General features: G+C 41.9%; 1 protein-coding gene across 1 annotated transcript in view; it reads left to right on the top strand.

Annotated features, from left to right (window-relative positions):
- The first annotated feature begins 2348 nt into the window (after nt 1-2348).
- BARX2 (BARX homeobox 2) overlaps nt 2349-16915 on the top strand; it is a 31578-nt gene continuing 17011 nt past the window's right edge. The window contains exon 1 of the mRNA XM_068418140.1: nt 2349-2526. Coding sequence (XP_068274241.1) covers nt 2349-2526 — 178 coding nt within the window. The remainder of the gene's footprint in view (nt 2527-16915) is intronic.

The raw sequence follows: 16915 nt of genomic DNA on the forward strand, positions 1-16915 counted from the left end.
CCTTCAGATGTGAGAAATGTTTAAAGCCAAGCGGAGACTCTTGTCTTGCGCTCAGTTGTGTGCGAGTTAGGCGAGCTGACGGCTTTCTTCCCCTCTTGATTTCTGGGCTGGATCTGCTCGGGCTCATGGAAGACTCTTTGATTTCCAGTGTGTGTATTGCGCTCTCTCTCCATTTAGGAAACATTCCTCTGCTGCGTCTTGTCAGGTTTTGTGAAGCCAATAAATGCAAAATGATTTTGGAGTGAGGGTCGGGGGGCTGCAGCTACTGCCCAGGCACCAAGGAAACGTGGTGGAGCAAATTGCCGTTTGCTGCTGTTTCAGGATTTAAATCAGTAGCTCGCCCAGGACATTGCTTCAGAAATGTTCTTTGCGCTAATTATCAGCAAGCAGCAATTGCTTAAGTCAATGTTACTGGTAATTATTTTGTTTTCTTGAAAAAGAAAGTCTGAAAAAGAAGCAAAGAATGTTCCTAAAATGTTTTATGTCTGAATTAAGCAGTGAGTATTCATAAAGCTACATTCATAATGAAGTCAGCAAATCTCCTTAACTTTTTGTAGTTTGTTTAGCAACAGTTTAAGTAATTTAAAAATACTTATATCATTGGGGTAAAAAAGTCCTTGAACTCCTTAGTGGTTGTTGTCGTTCTGGTTAAATTCCTGTTCATAAGATTGCTTTAGTTTCTCAGAATAAAAAGAAGTAAAACCATTTCCAACCAATTTATTTTAAATGAGAATGCCATTCCATTGGCTCAATGAGCAAAACACTTTATCTTTATTTTAATATAATTTGCTGTGCCGTGTTTTTTAAAACCACATAATGAGTTTTTAAGAAAAAAGTTCAAAGCGTATATCAAAAGTATTATATTTCCTTGCTCTGCCCTCCAGTTTTGACAGCGTGCGGACAGTACGAGTATCTTTTTTTTGGTTTTAGGGCTCTCCAAATCGGCAAGTGTATCTCTGAACTTTAAAGCCAAATGATACTTGTAATTGAAAAAAGAAATAGTGCTTTTACAAAAGAAATCAGTTTATGGAGTTTTGAGGGCTTTTAAAAATATAGATCAATACAATAAAAGTTGCTCAAATAGTTCATGAGAGTTTGAGGTGGTTGTTTCCTTCTGCAGTTTTCTAATAGTAAAATAAGAGTTTGCTGCCATTTGGATCACCAAAGCATGAAAACTCAGTGGTGGCTGGTAACGTTTTGCACATTATACTTAAATCCTTGTATGAAGCCTGCAAATAATTTTTTTTTTGGGGGGGGGAGGTGGCATATTTTCATAATGAGCCTCTCTTTACCCATTTAAACTTTGCAGCCACAAATAATGGCGAGGTTTCTGGAAAACCACGCAGCAACCGGTTGAAATCGGGAGGACTCCTTCTGATACGCCTTCCCCTGAATAAAGTGCCCCGGTGATTCCTCTGCTAAACCCCACTGACTCCAAACGGGGTACGGTGTAATTTCTCAGTGGCCTAAAATCCCCATTTGGGAGCAGTTTTCCCTGCAAATCGGGTCACAGAGCAGAGAAACACAACTCAGGGCTCAGCCCGCGAGCAAAAAGCTTTGGCGGAGTGGGGAAACCTTGCACCCCAGTGGGGCTGCGTGGGGTCTGTCCTCAGCAGAAGGGGCTCAAAGCTCATCTTTGCGAAAAAAAAACCCAGCCGAGATAAGCAGCGATCCGTCAGTAAATGATCTCAGGCTGCGGGAGCAGCCCGGGGAATGAATCATGGAATCGTTTCGGTTGGAAAGGGGGACGCCGCTCCGGAGAAGGCAGCGTTTGCTTCAGCAAAGCACCTATAAATAGTGGGTTTTTTCCCCCCTCCCTGCTGCTCTCCAGCACTTTGCGACCGGGGAATAGCTTTGATGCCGATCGGAGAAGGCTGCAGGGGCCGGGGCAGAGCCGCTCGCTCTCCCTGCGGTTGCGGGATGTGCGCTTTCTAATTTTTTTAAACTAATTACAGGCGCGGGGGGGGAGGAGAAGAAAGGAGGAGAAAAAACTCTGGAACCTCGCCAGTTTTTGCACCAAAAAAAAAAAAAGACACACACCCCAGTATCTTAAAATAGAGAGCAGGGAGGGGAGAGGCTCGGCGGGATCCTCCCAGCGCGGCGCAGGGTAACAATGGTGCGCGGCGGGGAGCAGCGGGCGCCCTGATTGACAGCCGGAGCGTCCTAAAAAAGGCCGTGGTGGAGAGATGCTTATCGGCAGGTTTATATAGCGGCGGAGCCGGGCGCTGGGGAGCGGCGCGGAGCACGGCGGCGGCGGCAGCGAGGCGGCGGGGGCCCATGCGCAGCGGCCCGCGGCTCGCGCAGCCCCGCGGAGCCCCGCAGCGCCGGGGCGGGCGGGCGGCCCCGCCATGCAGCAGTGCCGGCTGGCCGCGCCCGGCCGGCCCAAAGCAGGCAGGCGGCGCTACAAGACCTTCATGATCGACGAGATCCTCTCCAAGGAAACCTGCGATTACTTCGAGAAACTTTCCCTTTATTCCGTCTGTCCGTCTCTCCTGGTCCGGCCCAAGCCGCTGCACTCCTGCGCCGGTAAGCCTGCTCCCCGGCCGTGGGAGAAGCCTGGGGGGGGCTTTCCCGAGGGAAACGGGAGCCAAGCAGCCCCCCTGCCAGGGGCTTGCACCGTTTGCAAGCCGAGCCTCTCCTCCCTTGGTGGGGCGAGCAAACTCCTGCGCATCCCGCTCCTCTGAAGCGCAGGATTCTCCCCCAAAACCCAGTGCCTGCCATGAACCCCGGTATTTCCCCCCCAAACCCAGTGCCTGCCACAAACCCCAGTTTTCCCCCCCCCAAACCCAATCCCTGCCATGAACCCCAGTTTTTCCCCCCCAAACCCAATCCCTGCCATGAACCCCAGTTTTTCCCCCCCAGTCCCTGCCATGAACCTGTTTTTCCCCCCCAATCCCTGCCATGAACCCCAGTTTTTCCCCCCCAAACCCAATCCCTGCCACAAACCCCAGTATTTCCCCCCCAAACCCAATCCCTGCCACGAACCCCAGTTTTCCCCCCCAAACCCAGTCCCTGCCATGAACCTGTTTTTCCCCCCCAATCCCTGCCATGAACCCCAGTTTTTCCCCTCCAAACCCAATCCCTGCCACAAACCCCAGTTTTCACCCCTCCATCCCCAGCAGAAGGGTTTGCTTTTGCTCCCACTTGCCCAGGGAAGAGGGACGATGTTATTTGTTAAATCTTAAGGGCCCCTTTGCTAAGCTAAGGTGGGATTCAGCCTCAACCTTCCTCGGCGCGTTCACAAATAAATACCCAATGCGAATGACAACGCGCTAACAGGAGCGCGTGTCCTCTAGTAAAAAGCGGCCTTGATCTTGTGCTCATTGAAACCCTTGGTGGTTCTTTCATTGCCATTTGTGGGAGTACAAAGAAATTTGAATAGACTAGAATAGAATTAAAATAGAAAATCTGAAAAAGGAGAAAAACTGCCACTGAGACACAGTATTTTCTGCCCTAACTTATCTCTTCCTTTGAAAGAAGTTAGGCTGTTTCTAAGAGAGAAGATGTGAAAATACTTGCAGTGATTTTGCAGACGTAGGCACTGCAAATAAATACATACAAATGGATTTCTGGACAGATACCACTGATTTTAATGCAATAAAATGAGCGATGGGGTCTTGCCCGTGGGCATTATTAAATTTCACAAACAGATTGGTGTAATGTGAGCTTTCAAAAATCCACGTTAAAAGTAAAAATATCATTCTTATAATGCGTTCCAGATTTTAAAAAAGAGAAAAATCCTTTTTTTTTCTGGTGAAGTAGGCAGTTTTCCAGATTTATATTCTTCCCATAAGGCCACACCTCCAATGGTGCCACCTAATGTCTTAAGAGAATCAGATGATGAAGCTGAAACTTAAAAATACATTCTTCAAAAAATCTTAACTACTGAAAAATATTTGTAAAGGACTATTTCCCGGTGAAATAATATCTACTCCAAGGTCATAAAATTCTATTTTTCCTTTCTCTTTCCTGGGAGTGTTCATTTTGCATTTATATTAAGTTGTGTTTAAAAATTCAAGGCCTGCACTTTGGCTTAGGTTTGGTGTTTTGTTTTTAATACTCAGCTGAATATAAATAAGAAGGAACTTTTCAGGTCTTAGTGGAGCTGTGCTAGTATAAAACTTGCTGTTAGGTTAGCTAAGAGTTTGATGAGTAGAGTAAACTCTTGGTCCGAGCATAAACCTCAATATTTATTTTGTAAATACTAATAATTAAAGATCCAGAAGTGATTAGGGGGCTGGATCAGAATTAAGACCCATGATGACCAACTTTTCAAAAGAGGTTACGTGAACAGTGTGACCTTCATTCAGCATTTATTTCTTCCGATGGATTTGTGCGTGACGTTCCTTCCCTCTAACGAACCGCTGACATGTTTTTATACAAGAAGATCTGATTGTTAATCGAGATGTTGCTGACAAGGGGAATTTTTCAGAGCTGATCCCTCGCTACCCCATGGACAGTGAAATTCTGTGCTTGGCCAAAATAGGCATGAAAGTCCCAAATCGTTTGCTTGCAAGGAGAGGGCCCAATTCTGCTCACGTCAGAGTCAGTGACGTGACTTCCACAGACCCCCGTCTGCCAGGAAAAGAGATTTCAGTGTCCTTCTGTACAGAAAGAGGAGGCATGAGAAAGGAAAGCTCCCTTTAGCACCCTAAAGGAGTATTAACCTGGATGTTTACCAGCATCCAGAAGCATGTACGACTAACTCGGCATCACAAAACACAGTTTGAATGTCACGTTTGGGCTCAGGGATCCGTAGTGTTCCTGATGGGTGGGGTGTTTCCCAACAGCTGTGTTGAGTCTCGCCACCCCCATGAGAAAAAAAAGAGATTTTTTTTTTTTTTAATGTGTAGTTCTGTGTCAAGTATAGCAAACATTGTCTTTGTAAGACTAATATATAGTCATTAAATAAACATTAACAATCCTCAGATGATTCAGCAGTGGATTCTGAGTGATGCCAGCATGACTCCTGTGGTTACATGTTCAATTTAAGCCTTATTTCTCTTTGTGCCTGAGATCTTTAATGAATTTGCCCTCCAGAGTGTGTTTCTAGCCCAAGCTCTGGCCTGTCCCTGTGTCAGGGTGGATTGTGAATACCTGCTTCTAATGGAATAAGCTTGATGGAGTTGCAGTGCTTGAGAAGTGAAGTACAGAAAGAGATTTGCTTGCAGGATTAAAACCATAAAAGAAACTGTTACAAAAGTCCACGCTTCCAGATTATAAACCCTCTAAAGTGTATAGGTACAACTGAAGTCCTGTGTGTATTAGGTAATGGGAATTTTTTATTTATTATAAAAGAGGAAATTCTGTCATTGTCTAAGAAATGGACAATACCACAAAAGATTAACTAAATATGAAAGAATTTGAAAAATACCCAACACAAATCTGTTTAAAAAACAAAACAAAACAAAACACAAATAAAAAAACCCCAAACCACTTAGGGACTAAAGTCTACAGAAATACAGCACTGTGGCATTTAACGTACTGCCTGCTGTTTCCTTTGTCTCTTGAGTTAATCGGGAAGGGAGTGAGCACTTAGTCTCTTTGCAGTCTAAATGAAATTAATCTTAATCTGAATCACAGAAATTACCTTGCCAGTGTAGTCAAAGCTGGGACCTCGGAGTGTTTCAAACAGTAACGAGTGATTAGTTACTTCAGCTGAACTTCTCTTCAGCAGCGCGGCTTTTTCTCGAGTCAGGAGTCACATTTTGGAGGCGTTTTCATGGGCTCAAGAGTTAATAGTTCTTTCGTCTTGGGTGAAGCCGGAGAAGTCTGATGTGCCTTTGTAATTTATTTGGAGCTGAAAGATGTAAGTTGTGGTGGTGCAGCATATGTGTTTTAACAACATCCCTTGTTAAGTGAAGGGGAAAAAACATTGGTGACCACATGGAAAATATTTATTCTTTTGGCTGTGGTCAAATACTAAATATTTAGTGCAGCTGGATTGGGATAAAACAAAATTAAGGAGAGGAGGATGGGGGGTGGAAGGAGTGTTCAGGACTTTCCTGGGCATCGTGAAGACTGATATTTTAGTTGTAAGGAGCACTCAGGGGGTCTGATGCAAAGCTCAGCGATCTCCCTGGGGAGATCCCCATTGCGAAGAGCTTGGAATGAACCTCAACCAAAATTTTCCTTTGGAAAGAAAAATGCAATTCCCTGTGAAAAAGGATCCATCATTAGCTTAAAATTTGGTGTATGAACGTGTATCGTGGCATTTATTGAGCCAAATAAACAAGACTGTTCTCATACTGAACCTGTAACAAAATGCTAACCCAGGTTCAAAGCCATTATGATATTTAAAAAAAAAAAATATTTAAACAGAAATATTTTCAGATGGTGGTTCATACCTCTTTGTTTTATGACTTTTTGGATTGTGATGCCTTAGTGAAAACATTATTTATTTGGTTCCATGATATTTATATTTTTATTGGCTTTTCATATTTTGTCCTATCTAATTAATTTGTATAAGCAATGATTACAGTCCTAATATATACTGTGCTTGATTTGTTATAGTGATTTTTGAAGGTTGCTTTTCGATTGAGCAGAGTCCTATAGGAATTGCTTCTCACATTGAAAAATTATATAAAGACAATTTTACATTTAAAAATATTTGTAGGCCGCTATACCAATTGTGTTTTGTTTCCTGGCTTTTTTTAAAATCTTGGTTTAATGATACATTCAAAATCCAAATGCCATATTTTGTAGTTCTGGACATGAACTACAAGAGATAGTTCATGATAAAGAATCAGAGGACATTGTCAGTGTTTGATGTTACGAGGTCAAACTGGAAATGTTTCATATTTATCAAAATAACTGAAATTACTCAAAAAATAAATGCCGGGGTGGTCATGGCTGCGGTGTGGAGGGGAAGTTGTGTGCTGTCCCTGGTGATAGTGGAATTCATGATAATGGACAATATTGGTCTTGCATGTCCTATCTGTTTCTATCCCAATTAAATTATGCTGGCTGAATTAAAAAAATCCCATTGCCTCTTTCAAGAGAGAGCTTTTTATGAGTCTTCAGTTTATTTTAGCAAAGTTCGTAGTGTAAATTATTTGTTGCCTATGCTGTGTATTCATTTCTACCTGGACCCGTTCTGGAGCTCATCAGAAAACCTCAAATTTGAAATTATCGTAGTGATTTATAACTTAAATTCCAATGAGCATCAGTGTAATTTATTTCCACGTTAATTACTGGTACGTATCTCGGGTTGGACTGCGCTGCTTCTTCTTCTGTCTGCTACAGTAGTTATACTACGCTATTGAGATATATATATATATAGCTATATACGACTTGCATGGATGTAGTTTTACAGGCATAAAGATGCCTTATATCGGTGTGGTTTTACTTATCTTCTGAGAGAATTAGCTACTTTCTTATCAAATATTTACACTTGTGTAAGGGGAGTTGTGTTAAAGGGGGTTGTACTGCTCTGTGTATATTCAACTTCTGGAAGCGGACATAACCTTAATTTTCTCAGCTTGTTTACATGTTTTTGAAAGCTTACTCTGCTTGCTAGTCTGTGGAACAAGTTGCTTTTAAAGAGCACAAATAATTATGACTTTTTTGAAATTATTATTTTGGGTTTTGGGGGTTTGTTTTGTTTGGGGTTTTTTTTGAGGATGAGACCTTGTTCCACCTTTGTGCAATTGGGGTTTTATTGTAGGCAGGTACCTAGTACAGAATTGTTCAAAACTTGAATTCTTCTTTTCCAGTTCCTTTGTTGTTTTATCTTAGGATGAAATTGGGAACTGCTTATCCCAAAGTTTTTTTTTGAGCTATTGTTTTCCTGGTATATTTAATATTTTCTGAATTAAACAAAGCGATACCTGCAACCCCTGGGGCTGGCAAGGAACCATTGCTTGCACCATCAAGTGTGAGCTTTCATATTCCTGGTCCTCAGTCAGTCTTGTCAGGGTTTTTAGGGAACCATGGCGAGAAAGTAGATTTATTGCGTCTTAAAACAGCTCAGTTTTGATGTGTGACCTCACAACAAGATTCCTTAAAGACCTCTGTCCCAAAATGTATCTGTCGAGGGAAGCAGGCCAAAATGAGTACGCTTGTTTATACACAGCAGAGAGTGAGAGGTGCCAACTTAGATTGCAAAGCTGCAAGTGTCTCTGTGTGGAAATGTACATTGCTGCAATGCTCTTTGGGATTTTTTTCTGATTATTTGTGCAAACATATGAAGGAAAAAAAAATCTGCTGAAAACTGCCTACATTTATTGGCTTTGGCTTACAAAGAGCAGTATAATTCAATAGTTTAATAGCAAAAAGTAAAGGCAAAATGACAAAAGAAATCTATTAATCGTGAAAAATACGACATGTTGCTTCTGTAGGTGTCTCTGATCCAGTATTAGGGAAGCTATCAAATATTCCTAATAAATGTAAGATAATTCAGAGACGACATTACTGCATAAGGATCCTAGAAGATGCAGTCACATTTACGCTGGAGTCTCGGAGCGCTGCTCTGAAAACCTAGAAATGTCAGAATTTGCTGTCGGGGCTGTCTCTCTGCTCCCATAGCGTGATTTATTCAGCTGCAACCTCAGGAAAGTCTGAATTTTCTCAAAACTCTCAGATAAATAACTCCCCGTCCATTTTAGCCCTACAAGAAAAGCCTTTCTGTAGCAATCACGCTGAAGACCAGCTTATCAGCCGAGGTAAACTGAACAAACGCTGTAGGCTTTGAAAGTGGATTCATCTGTAACAGCTGAAGGTTGGGCACAAAATTTAATTTTAAAGAGCCTGGCGTTTTTCAGGGTGTCTGCCTTGGTTTTCTACATGTTTTGATGTCTTTAGCAGAAAACATAGTTCAGACATGCGAAAAAGTGGTATATGAGGGATAATAATGGGCTGGCTAATAACTATATACGCAGAGAAGAATCTGTCAGTTTTTGCTGTCAGATTACATCCAATATTAGTGGTGGTATTTCAGAGGCAAAGCCAGGTCAGCATCTGAATTTGAAAACAGGTCTCACATAGACAGGGAAATCTGGCTCTAAGGAAGTTTCAATGGTAGATATTTAAAGATTTGGAATCAAGACTGAATTTTGCTGGCTGTATCTCAGCACAGTTAATAGTGAATAAAAGGAATTAATGAAAGGCAAAACGACGTGGAACAAACCAGGAACTCCCACACCAGTGATGGCAATAAAACCTATTGTGGAAAGTAATCAGCGTTGTGGTTGTGGTTAGGCATGAATAAGCCGTGCAGAGGAATGCTATAATAGGAGGTATTAATGAATGTGGGATTCCACTGGGAAAATTGACACCTACACCTAATTTCCTAAAGCCTCGCGGCTCGCACTGGAGCACAGTTCGAATCCATCTATGCGCTGTTTTAGGCTTAAATGCTGTAGATTGGTAAAGAGGCTGCTGACCCCACTTTGGACACTGCTCGTGGAGACTATTAGATGGAGTGCCGCAGCTCTCAAGTTGTTGTGATTATTATTTTTATGACTTTTATTCAACCTGCCGCAGTAAAATGCAGGAAAAACCAGACTTGGCTCGTAGAATAAATGTCCTCCCCAGCATTGCTGCCTTCAATATCAGCGGGTTTATGAGCAAGGGCAAGCATCTTCACTGGGGAAGCTGGGGAAAAAGAAATGAGACTGTTTTGAGCCAATGAGTTGTGTGAAGCTCCCAGTCAACTCGCCAGGGAACAGAGCAGAGCAGTAGCTAAGGAGACTTGTTGTTTTTTCTTGTGTTTACTTGTGTTGAGCATTACATTGATTTTCCAGCTAAAAGTAGGGTGAAGGACAGCTCGCTATATCATCGTCTTGGCAGTGTGTTGCTCGGAGCCTTGATCCACCTTCAGAAAGGATTTAATGCTGATAGGAGTGTTGTGAGCAGGTTTGGAGGATTGAAAGAAATCTCTGCCTTTCTGACTTGAAGTTGCTCAGCGCAAAGCGAAAATACGAGTAGTAGTCAGAAAAACGGGTGTTTTGGTTTGTTGGTAGATAGAAGAAATAATAACCAATTGTCCTTTTCAGTTCAGAGTGAAGCAAAATGTTTTAGATTTGTTTTGGCAAGTTAAAACAAAGTGATGTGGGGGGGATGGAAATCAGATCAGAGGAAATACTTGATCTGGAATAAATATTGAAAACATCTTCTAAAGGCCGAAACGAAACTTTCTAACACTCCTTTTTTTATATGAGACATTTGGCAAAGCATTGAAGTTCCTTTCTGTATTGCAAAATTGTCTTTTTTTTTTTCTTTTTTGATGAAAGGCAGTTAAAGCTGAATGTTTTCAGTCAGTTCGATTTAAGAATTGCTCCAGCTGGGCTGCAGAAGCCAGAACACATTAACACGAGCTTCGTTTGCTAGGAAACCGTAGCTCCTTGGAAGGTTTAGGGCTGGTTGGTGATGTCGGCTGTGTTTGTGGAAGTCAAGACCAAGTCTGTAACAGAACAGGATCACAAGAACAAGCTAACAGGAGCTGGGCAGTTGATGTCCTCTGTGCGCTTCTACTCGGCGGGGAGCGGAGCAAAGCGTTGCATCGCTCAGGTGAGACAGACCAAGTTATGCCTCCTGCTGATGGGCACAACAGTGTCAGCTCACACTGACCTACACGGGAAGGTGTCCCCTCTTTGCGTTGCTCGCCTTTCTTGCACTGCTAGGAAGGGTTTCCATGCCGTGTGATTGCTCCCACCATGGATTGCGTGGTGAGACGAACGTGAGAGTTTTGGAGTAGGTTTAGCAGCAATATATCATGAGGTCATATTAATATTACCATCCAGGAAAATACTGGAGATGGATTTCTCCCCCTCTGAATTATCTGTTATTTCTTGTGTTCTTGCAACTCTAGCTGAGAGGCTTCTAGCCCTTGTTGAGTGGTGTGAAATTCGCAAAGCTACATCTTAATGACATCTTTAAAAATATAGAATCATAGAAGTGTTTTGGTTGGAAAGGACCTTTAAGATCATCGAGTCCAACCGTTAGCCTAACACTACCAAGTCCACCACTAAACCATATCCCTAAGCTATATCTCTAATATATAGAGATTTGGTGTTCAGACCTGGCTAACACAGTAAATACTTCATATTTTCCATCTTCCTCTCATGTAACTTTTCCTTTTGACTGATTCTTGTAATCTTCTCCCTCATTTCTCCTGCCCAGAACATGCTCAGGAGAACACCGAGTTACCAGTTGCAGATATTTCGGACAGGTGTTTGGATACTCGGCACTGAGACCCATTTAAGTAACTAAAGGGAAGGGTGAAGACAACCTTTTGCAAAATAATCCTCCATCCTCCTGAACAGGGACCCTGCACTGGTATTCAAATCTCCTCCGACTCAGTTAGAAGTTGCAACTTCATTGCAAATGAGGTTATATACTTGCTGCTTCTCACATGTCCTCTGAACACATCCAGGCCCCCAGAGGGGACGAGTCCAGCGGGGTCTGGGTGATGCTGGTAGAACACGTGCCGTGAGGACGCTGAAGGTTTGATTCTGCTCTTAGCTACCTAATGAGAATTTCTGAGGGTGGTAGTGTTCTTGGGGTCAACATTAATTAGTTGTCTATGTGAATCTCTCTCTCTGAAGTGTGCCACACAGAAAGGCAGTCCAGCATCTCTTCCTTATAAAAAAAAAACACAAAAGACACAAAAACTCCCCAGTTAATTTCCTTTTATTTGAGCCCTCTCTAAAACACAAAACCTGAAAGAAGGCCACCCTTAATCAACAGCTCCCAGACAAAATCTCTGCTTTGTTTTTTCATTTTTCTGTAAAAAAAAAATCACGTTTCTTTTTTTTGAAGGAAGGAGAAAAACAGTTTTCTAGAACTTCCTATATAACAAAAATAAAATTCCCTTTGAATATGTGATGACAGAAAATCTGCACAAATACATATGCTCTTTTTTCTGTGAGATTCAGAGCAACAACCTTACAATGACCTTAAAATGTGTTTGGATGTGTGCATTCAGGTTGTATCTTGTAAATTCTTTAACGTGCCAGTGGGTTTTATTCACGTAGTTAGTCGGCTGACTTCAACAGGACTACTCATGCAAAGAAGGATTTGAATTGGAAGCTTTTATATTTGCCCTGTACCTCAGATAATCTCACTATTTTGTGGGTTTTCTTCAGAATAAGAGAGTTTTCAATGTGGCCATCGAGTCATCTTTAAACACTTGGCTCACCATTTGGCTTTGGGTATTTCTACTAATGATTATCTTGCAAGTTTCAGGATAGTTAATGGCTATTTTCCTGCTGATGCAAATTACTATTTTTTTTTTCTAACTGGGATTTCACCTTGTAGGGGTTGGATTTAATCCGAATTAAATTTTAATAGCCAGCTTCAGAACTAATGTTGAAGCAAGAACCCTGTAGCTTCGAGTGTGCAGGTACCTGTTGCCACATCTAGTGTACGGCTGCCTACGTTTATACATTAAAAAACAAACCACTGTTGTGTAAGCACGGAAGGGTTGAAGCCTTAATAAAAGCATCTCCTTTTCTTTTACAAGACAGAGAAACATGTAATATGTTTGTGGTTACTGAAATAGGGCATTCTACAGCAGATTAACCTGTCATCTTTGAAGCAAAATTAGCAGTGGTGGTACTTTGTTATGGAAAGTGTCTACTTGCAAGCTGTAGGTATCACGTACATATAATTGCATAACTTTATAAGTCTTTAGGAAAGCATATTTCTCTGACTTGCATTTATTTGCGTGGCTCAAAGAGGAAAAATGTGAAAAAATCCCCCTGAAACAGGAACGAGAAATGTAATAATTGATTCAGTGTAATGGTGAAGAGTCTGAAGCAAATGGGGATTTTTTTGTTGGCCACAAAACATTTGCGTGAGTTTGTGAATACATTTGACTTCACCCTTCTGTCTGTTCTGTTCAAAACCTCCTCCTGACAGCTTTGCTTACAGTTTGTTTTGTTCCTCCGGTGACTAAGTAGTGGAGGAGCTGAGATGTGAAGTTTTCTGTAGCAGCAGAGGACAGTACTAGGCAGCGTGGATCTCTGCTGTCTGCTCTTCGTTGTGCCCTTTTTCTTTCCTTAAGCAGATTTGGTTTAGGTTGCTAAAACAAATTAGCAAATTTAGGTTTGGATAGTAGTGAAGTTCTTCGCTGAGGGACAGGAAGCCGTGCCAGAAGTTAGAAGGGTTGGTTTCACCTTGTTGCCATCAATTACAGAGTAATCATATAAATGATGGGAAGGAGTTTGATGAAGTGGGTGAGGAACAATTGATGGATTATTTTAGTTAAAATTACTTAGAGCCCAATCCAACTCCCACTGAAGTCAATTAAATCGTCGTTGGATCAGGGCCAAAATGAGTCAAATCCAATTATGCCTTAACTGTAAACATTTAAAAGCACATTATTATAAGGTAGTTTAGCACTTAAATTACATTAAAACAAAAGCATTTACGAAATCCCAGGCTGATGGTGTTTTATTTGTACAGCTCTAATGAAACCCTTTTTCTTGTGGCTGAGGACAGGGACCTCTTAGACTGGTGCCTAACCCCTACAGCCCGTCTGTTGTGAAGAGATGCCACAGCCACGGATACCATAGATGTATTTCTGCCCATCAGAACCTACCTGACTAGCGATTGCATGAGAAGAGACAGCAAAGGTGACTGAAAAGAGATGGTAGAAATCGTGGTGGTGTTTCATCTAATTGTCAGGATTTAGAAAGCTTTACTTGTGTATCAGCTCATAAACCGCTGGAACTTGTGCATGAGCTGATCTCAAAACTGTAATGGTTCTGGATATTCAGCTTTGTCTCAGCTGAACAAAGTACAGCGTCCAAAATGTTATTTAAAAAGAAATAACCTACATGATAAAAAAAAAATTATAAATACGTTCAAGTTTAACAACATATGGTGGTGTTTTCAGAAAATCAGGGAGATGATCTTTTAAATTGTGACTCACAAGCCTGCTTTAAGGCAATTTATGGGTTTGGGTTTTTTTTTAATAAATTCAGGATTGATACTTTTCATTCTGTCCTCAGAATTTCTCCTCATCGTCCCTTTTCCAGCAGGGCAAAGGCATCTCCTGCCGCTTGGAGCAGCTCAGAGTTGGCAGGTATAGGGTGTCCTGACGCCTTTGTCCGATGGGGCACCGCATCCTAAGTGCCATCCCTAAAGATCTGTCAAGAGCTTGGGACATGACGAGCTGTGTGTACAGCAGGGAATAGCTGTTCACTGGGGTCAGTCCCATCTCTCCGAGTCAACTAAATCCGTCCCCGCAGACAGACGATCTCCCAGATGATGCCAAGCGCTGGAAGGACTTCTGGGGGGGTTGAAATCGGTCTGGTTGGTTTGCTCTCTTTGTGAGCAGCTGCGTTTAAAATGAAAGATACGGCCTGATCCTTGTTTTAACTAAGGGCACGACGTCGCTCTGGCTCTGTGAAAGATCTTTGGGGTGGATGGAGGTGCTGGACGTTTGCAGAGCAATGAAAGAACAGAAAAGGGACACGGGTGGAAATGGAAAAGATGGATTTGGCTGCATGCACGGCTGGCGCAGGAGTGTTGGAGCGTCTTCAGAGCTGTTTGGCTGGCTAAATGGGCTTCATTTTTAGGCTGGCAAACTCAGGCAAATTATTTCCTTTTCTTCTGTGCTGTCACAGTTTTCACGGTTGTTTCACCTTTTTTTGTATCCTTTTCTGTTTTCCATGAGTTTCTATTAATAGCAGGATCAATTAATAGCTTCCGCTAACACTTTCTAAAGAGCTTGCAACTATGAAATAGAAATTTCTGTCCTTCAGAGAAGGGTAAAAGTGAAACCCATCCAGGAAGAAGGGATACAACCACAATCAACGTTGATACAGGACTTCTATGGCACATACTCAACTTAGGAAAAAATACTGCCTGTTTTCTTCCCCATCAGTAAACAAAGACGCTACCATGAAAGCAATGCAGACAACTTGATAGTTATAGTTGATTATCTGTGGCTTTAATATGTTTAAAAATACTGATTTCTGTGATCCATGCCTTTTCTTTCTCCCTTCTTAATATTAGCACCATTAGTCATGTTACAACTTATAAAAATGCATTAAAATCAGTCGAGAGCTATTTAAAAACTGAGCTTTACTTTATCTGTTCCCAGATACTGACTGCTTAGTACAGCCTCAGCGTGATTTGACTCATTAGCTCACCAGTGATCGTAATTTTGGTGTTACCTTTCAAAAAGGAAAACCAGTGGTAATGTTTTTACCTGCTGATTGTGTTTCTCTATCTCTGAGTATATGCCTGCAAAATAAAAATGGGACTTTCCCATAGTAAATGACGGGATAGAAAATCCTTTTGGACGGTGAAGGATACTGAAAACGCTTTCATTCATCACGGTGCCTTGATGGCAGCTTTGGATGAAGAAAAACATTTCCTTTAGGGGAGATATCTTGGGAAAACTCCCGATTTTTCTTAGGAAGCAGAGCTGGTGCAGAATTTCTGAGTACCTCTGCAATGATTTGAACTTCTTGCTGACAATTTACCAGGACATAGCCCACTTACCCTGAAACCAGTCATGCCTACAAGGTATTCACGGAGTGTTTATTACATATAAAAAAAGTTATAATGGGATATCTGCTATTGCCTGTTGCTGCTTTGTTAATTAATTGAAACTTAAGTGTTCACTCCCAGTACCTGGCACATAGCTTTAGCGTGGCTTAAAATGTGGTGGACTCTTTTTTATCTTCTTTTTTGTCTTGACTCTTTTTTTTTTGTCTCCTCAAAATATTTGTTTTCCCCAAAGCCAATCATGGGTCATTTGCCTCCAGTAATTGATACCGATGTTGGAAATGTTTGTCCAGTTGATGACAAAGTTAATTTAAGTGTTTGAGAAGTTATTGCCTCTGGTTAAACTGGGGCCAGAATATTCAAATACATACCTCATCTAGTTTCTCTCCACAAGAATTTTCTTCATTCAGATGTCTCACTTTTTGCAACAGTCAGTAAATAGTGAGGCTTATGTGTTTTAAACTCTAGTTTAACCCTTTGCATGCTGCAGATGATGTCCAAATACTGCTTTCCTCAGTACTTCTTGACTTCCCCCTGCCCCGTCCCCACTTCTTATTTACTCCTTGAAGTCAATAGAAGTTTTGGGTGTGTAGGAAAAGAAAAGGAGTTGCATCAGACTGCAAATATATGAACGTTTTCTGCTGAGCATTCATTTAGCTGGCAGCTTGGGACATGTTGCTGTTGGGAATAGGGGTAACTGAATGGAGTTTGTGATTTTGCAGAGCCCATGAAATGGCTGAGGGCTTTGCAGTGGACGCTCGGGGGTTTGGCCATCTCTGGTGGCTTTGTCCTTGACTCCCTACACGATGGGGAGCTGGTTACACGCTCACTGCACGCCTCATCTTTCCCATCAGTTAAAGGAAAACAGCAGGTCGTTGCACACTTGTGCAAAGTGTTGTGAAACCCTTTGCTAAGAAATGCAGGAGGAGCCCAAAGCGATATGGTCAGTGGGAACTGCGTATGTTTAACTGTGCTCTTCAGGGGGATTAATTAAGTACAACTAAAATCTGCATTTTTTTCCCACCAGAGAGAAGTCTGTAGGAGGGAAGAGACTCCCACAAGTCATGTCAAGATAGGTATTAAGACAAAGCTGCATTTATTACTTTGTAGGGTTTCAACTCATTTATTAGCAATTTTTATCCATCCTTTGACCCCTTACTGGATGTTTTTCATTTGTCCACGTCCTGCTGGGTTTTTCGATTTGCTCTTTCACCATCTTCCTTCCTTTTTCTCTCCCTGAGCTCTTCCTTGCCGTCTCCCCTCCGCACAAACCGCATCTGATAATGTTTGAGTTCAAGTCGAACTTTCGAACCCATGACGTCAGGTTGGTTTGGAATTAGGCAAAACCAGTTTGCCCATCCCTCGTTGTAAAAGGGTTAATCCTCTAAACTATTGAGAGACAAGGGCAGGGAATTATGAAAGGAGCCCCTGTTTTATAAGCATTTGTATTGCC

The sequence above is a fragment of the Nyctibius grandis genome, chromosome 25 (assembly GCF_013368605.1).
Source record: "Nyctibius grandis isolate bNycGra1 chromosome 25, bNycGra1.pri, whole genome shotgun sequence".
Taxonomy (NCBI): Eukaryota; Metazoa; Chordata; class Aves; order Nyctibiiformes; family Nyctibiidae; genus Nyctibius; species Nyctibius grandis.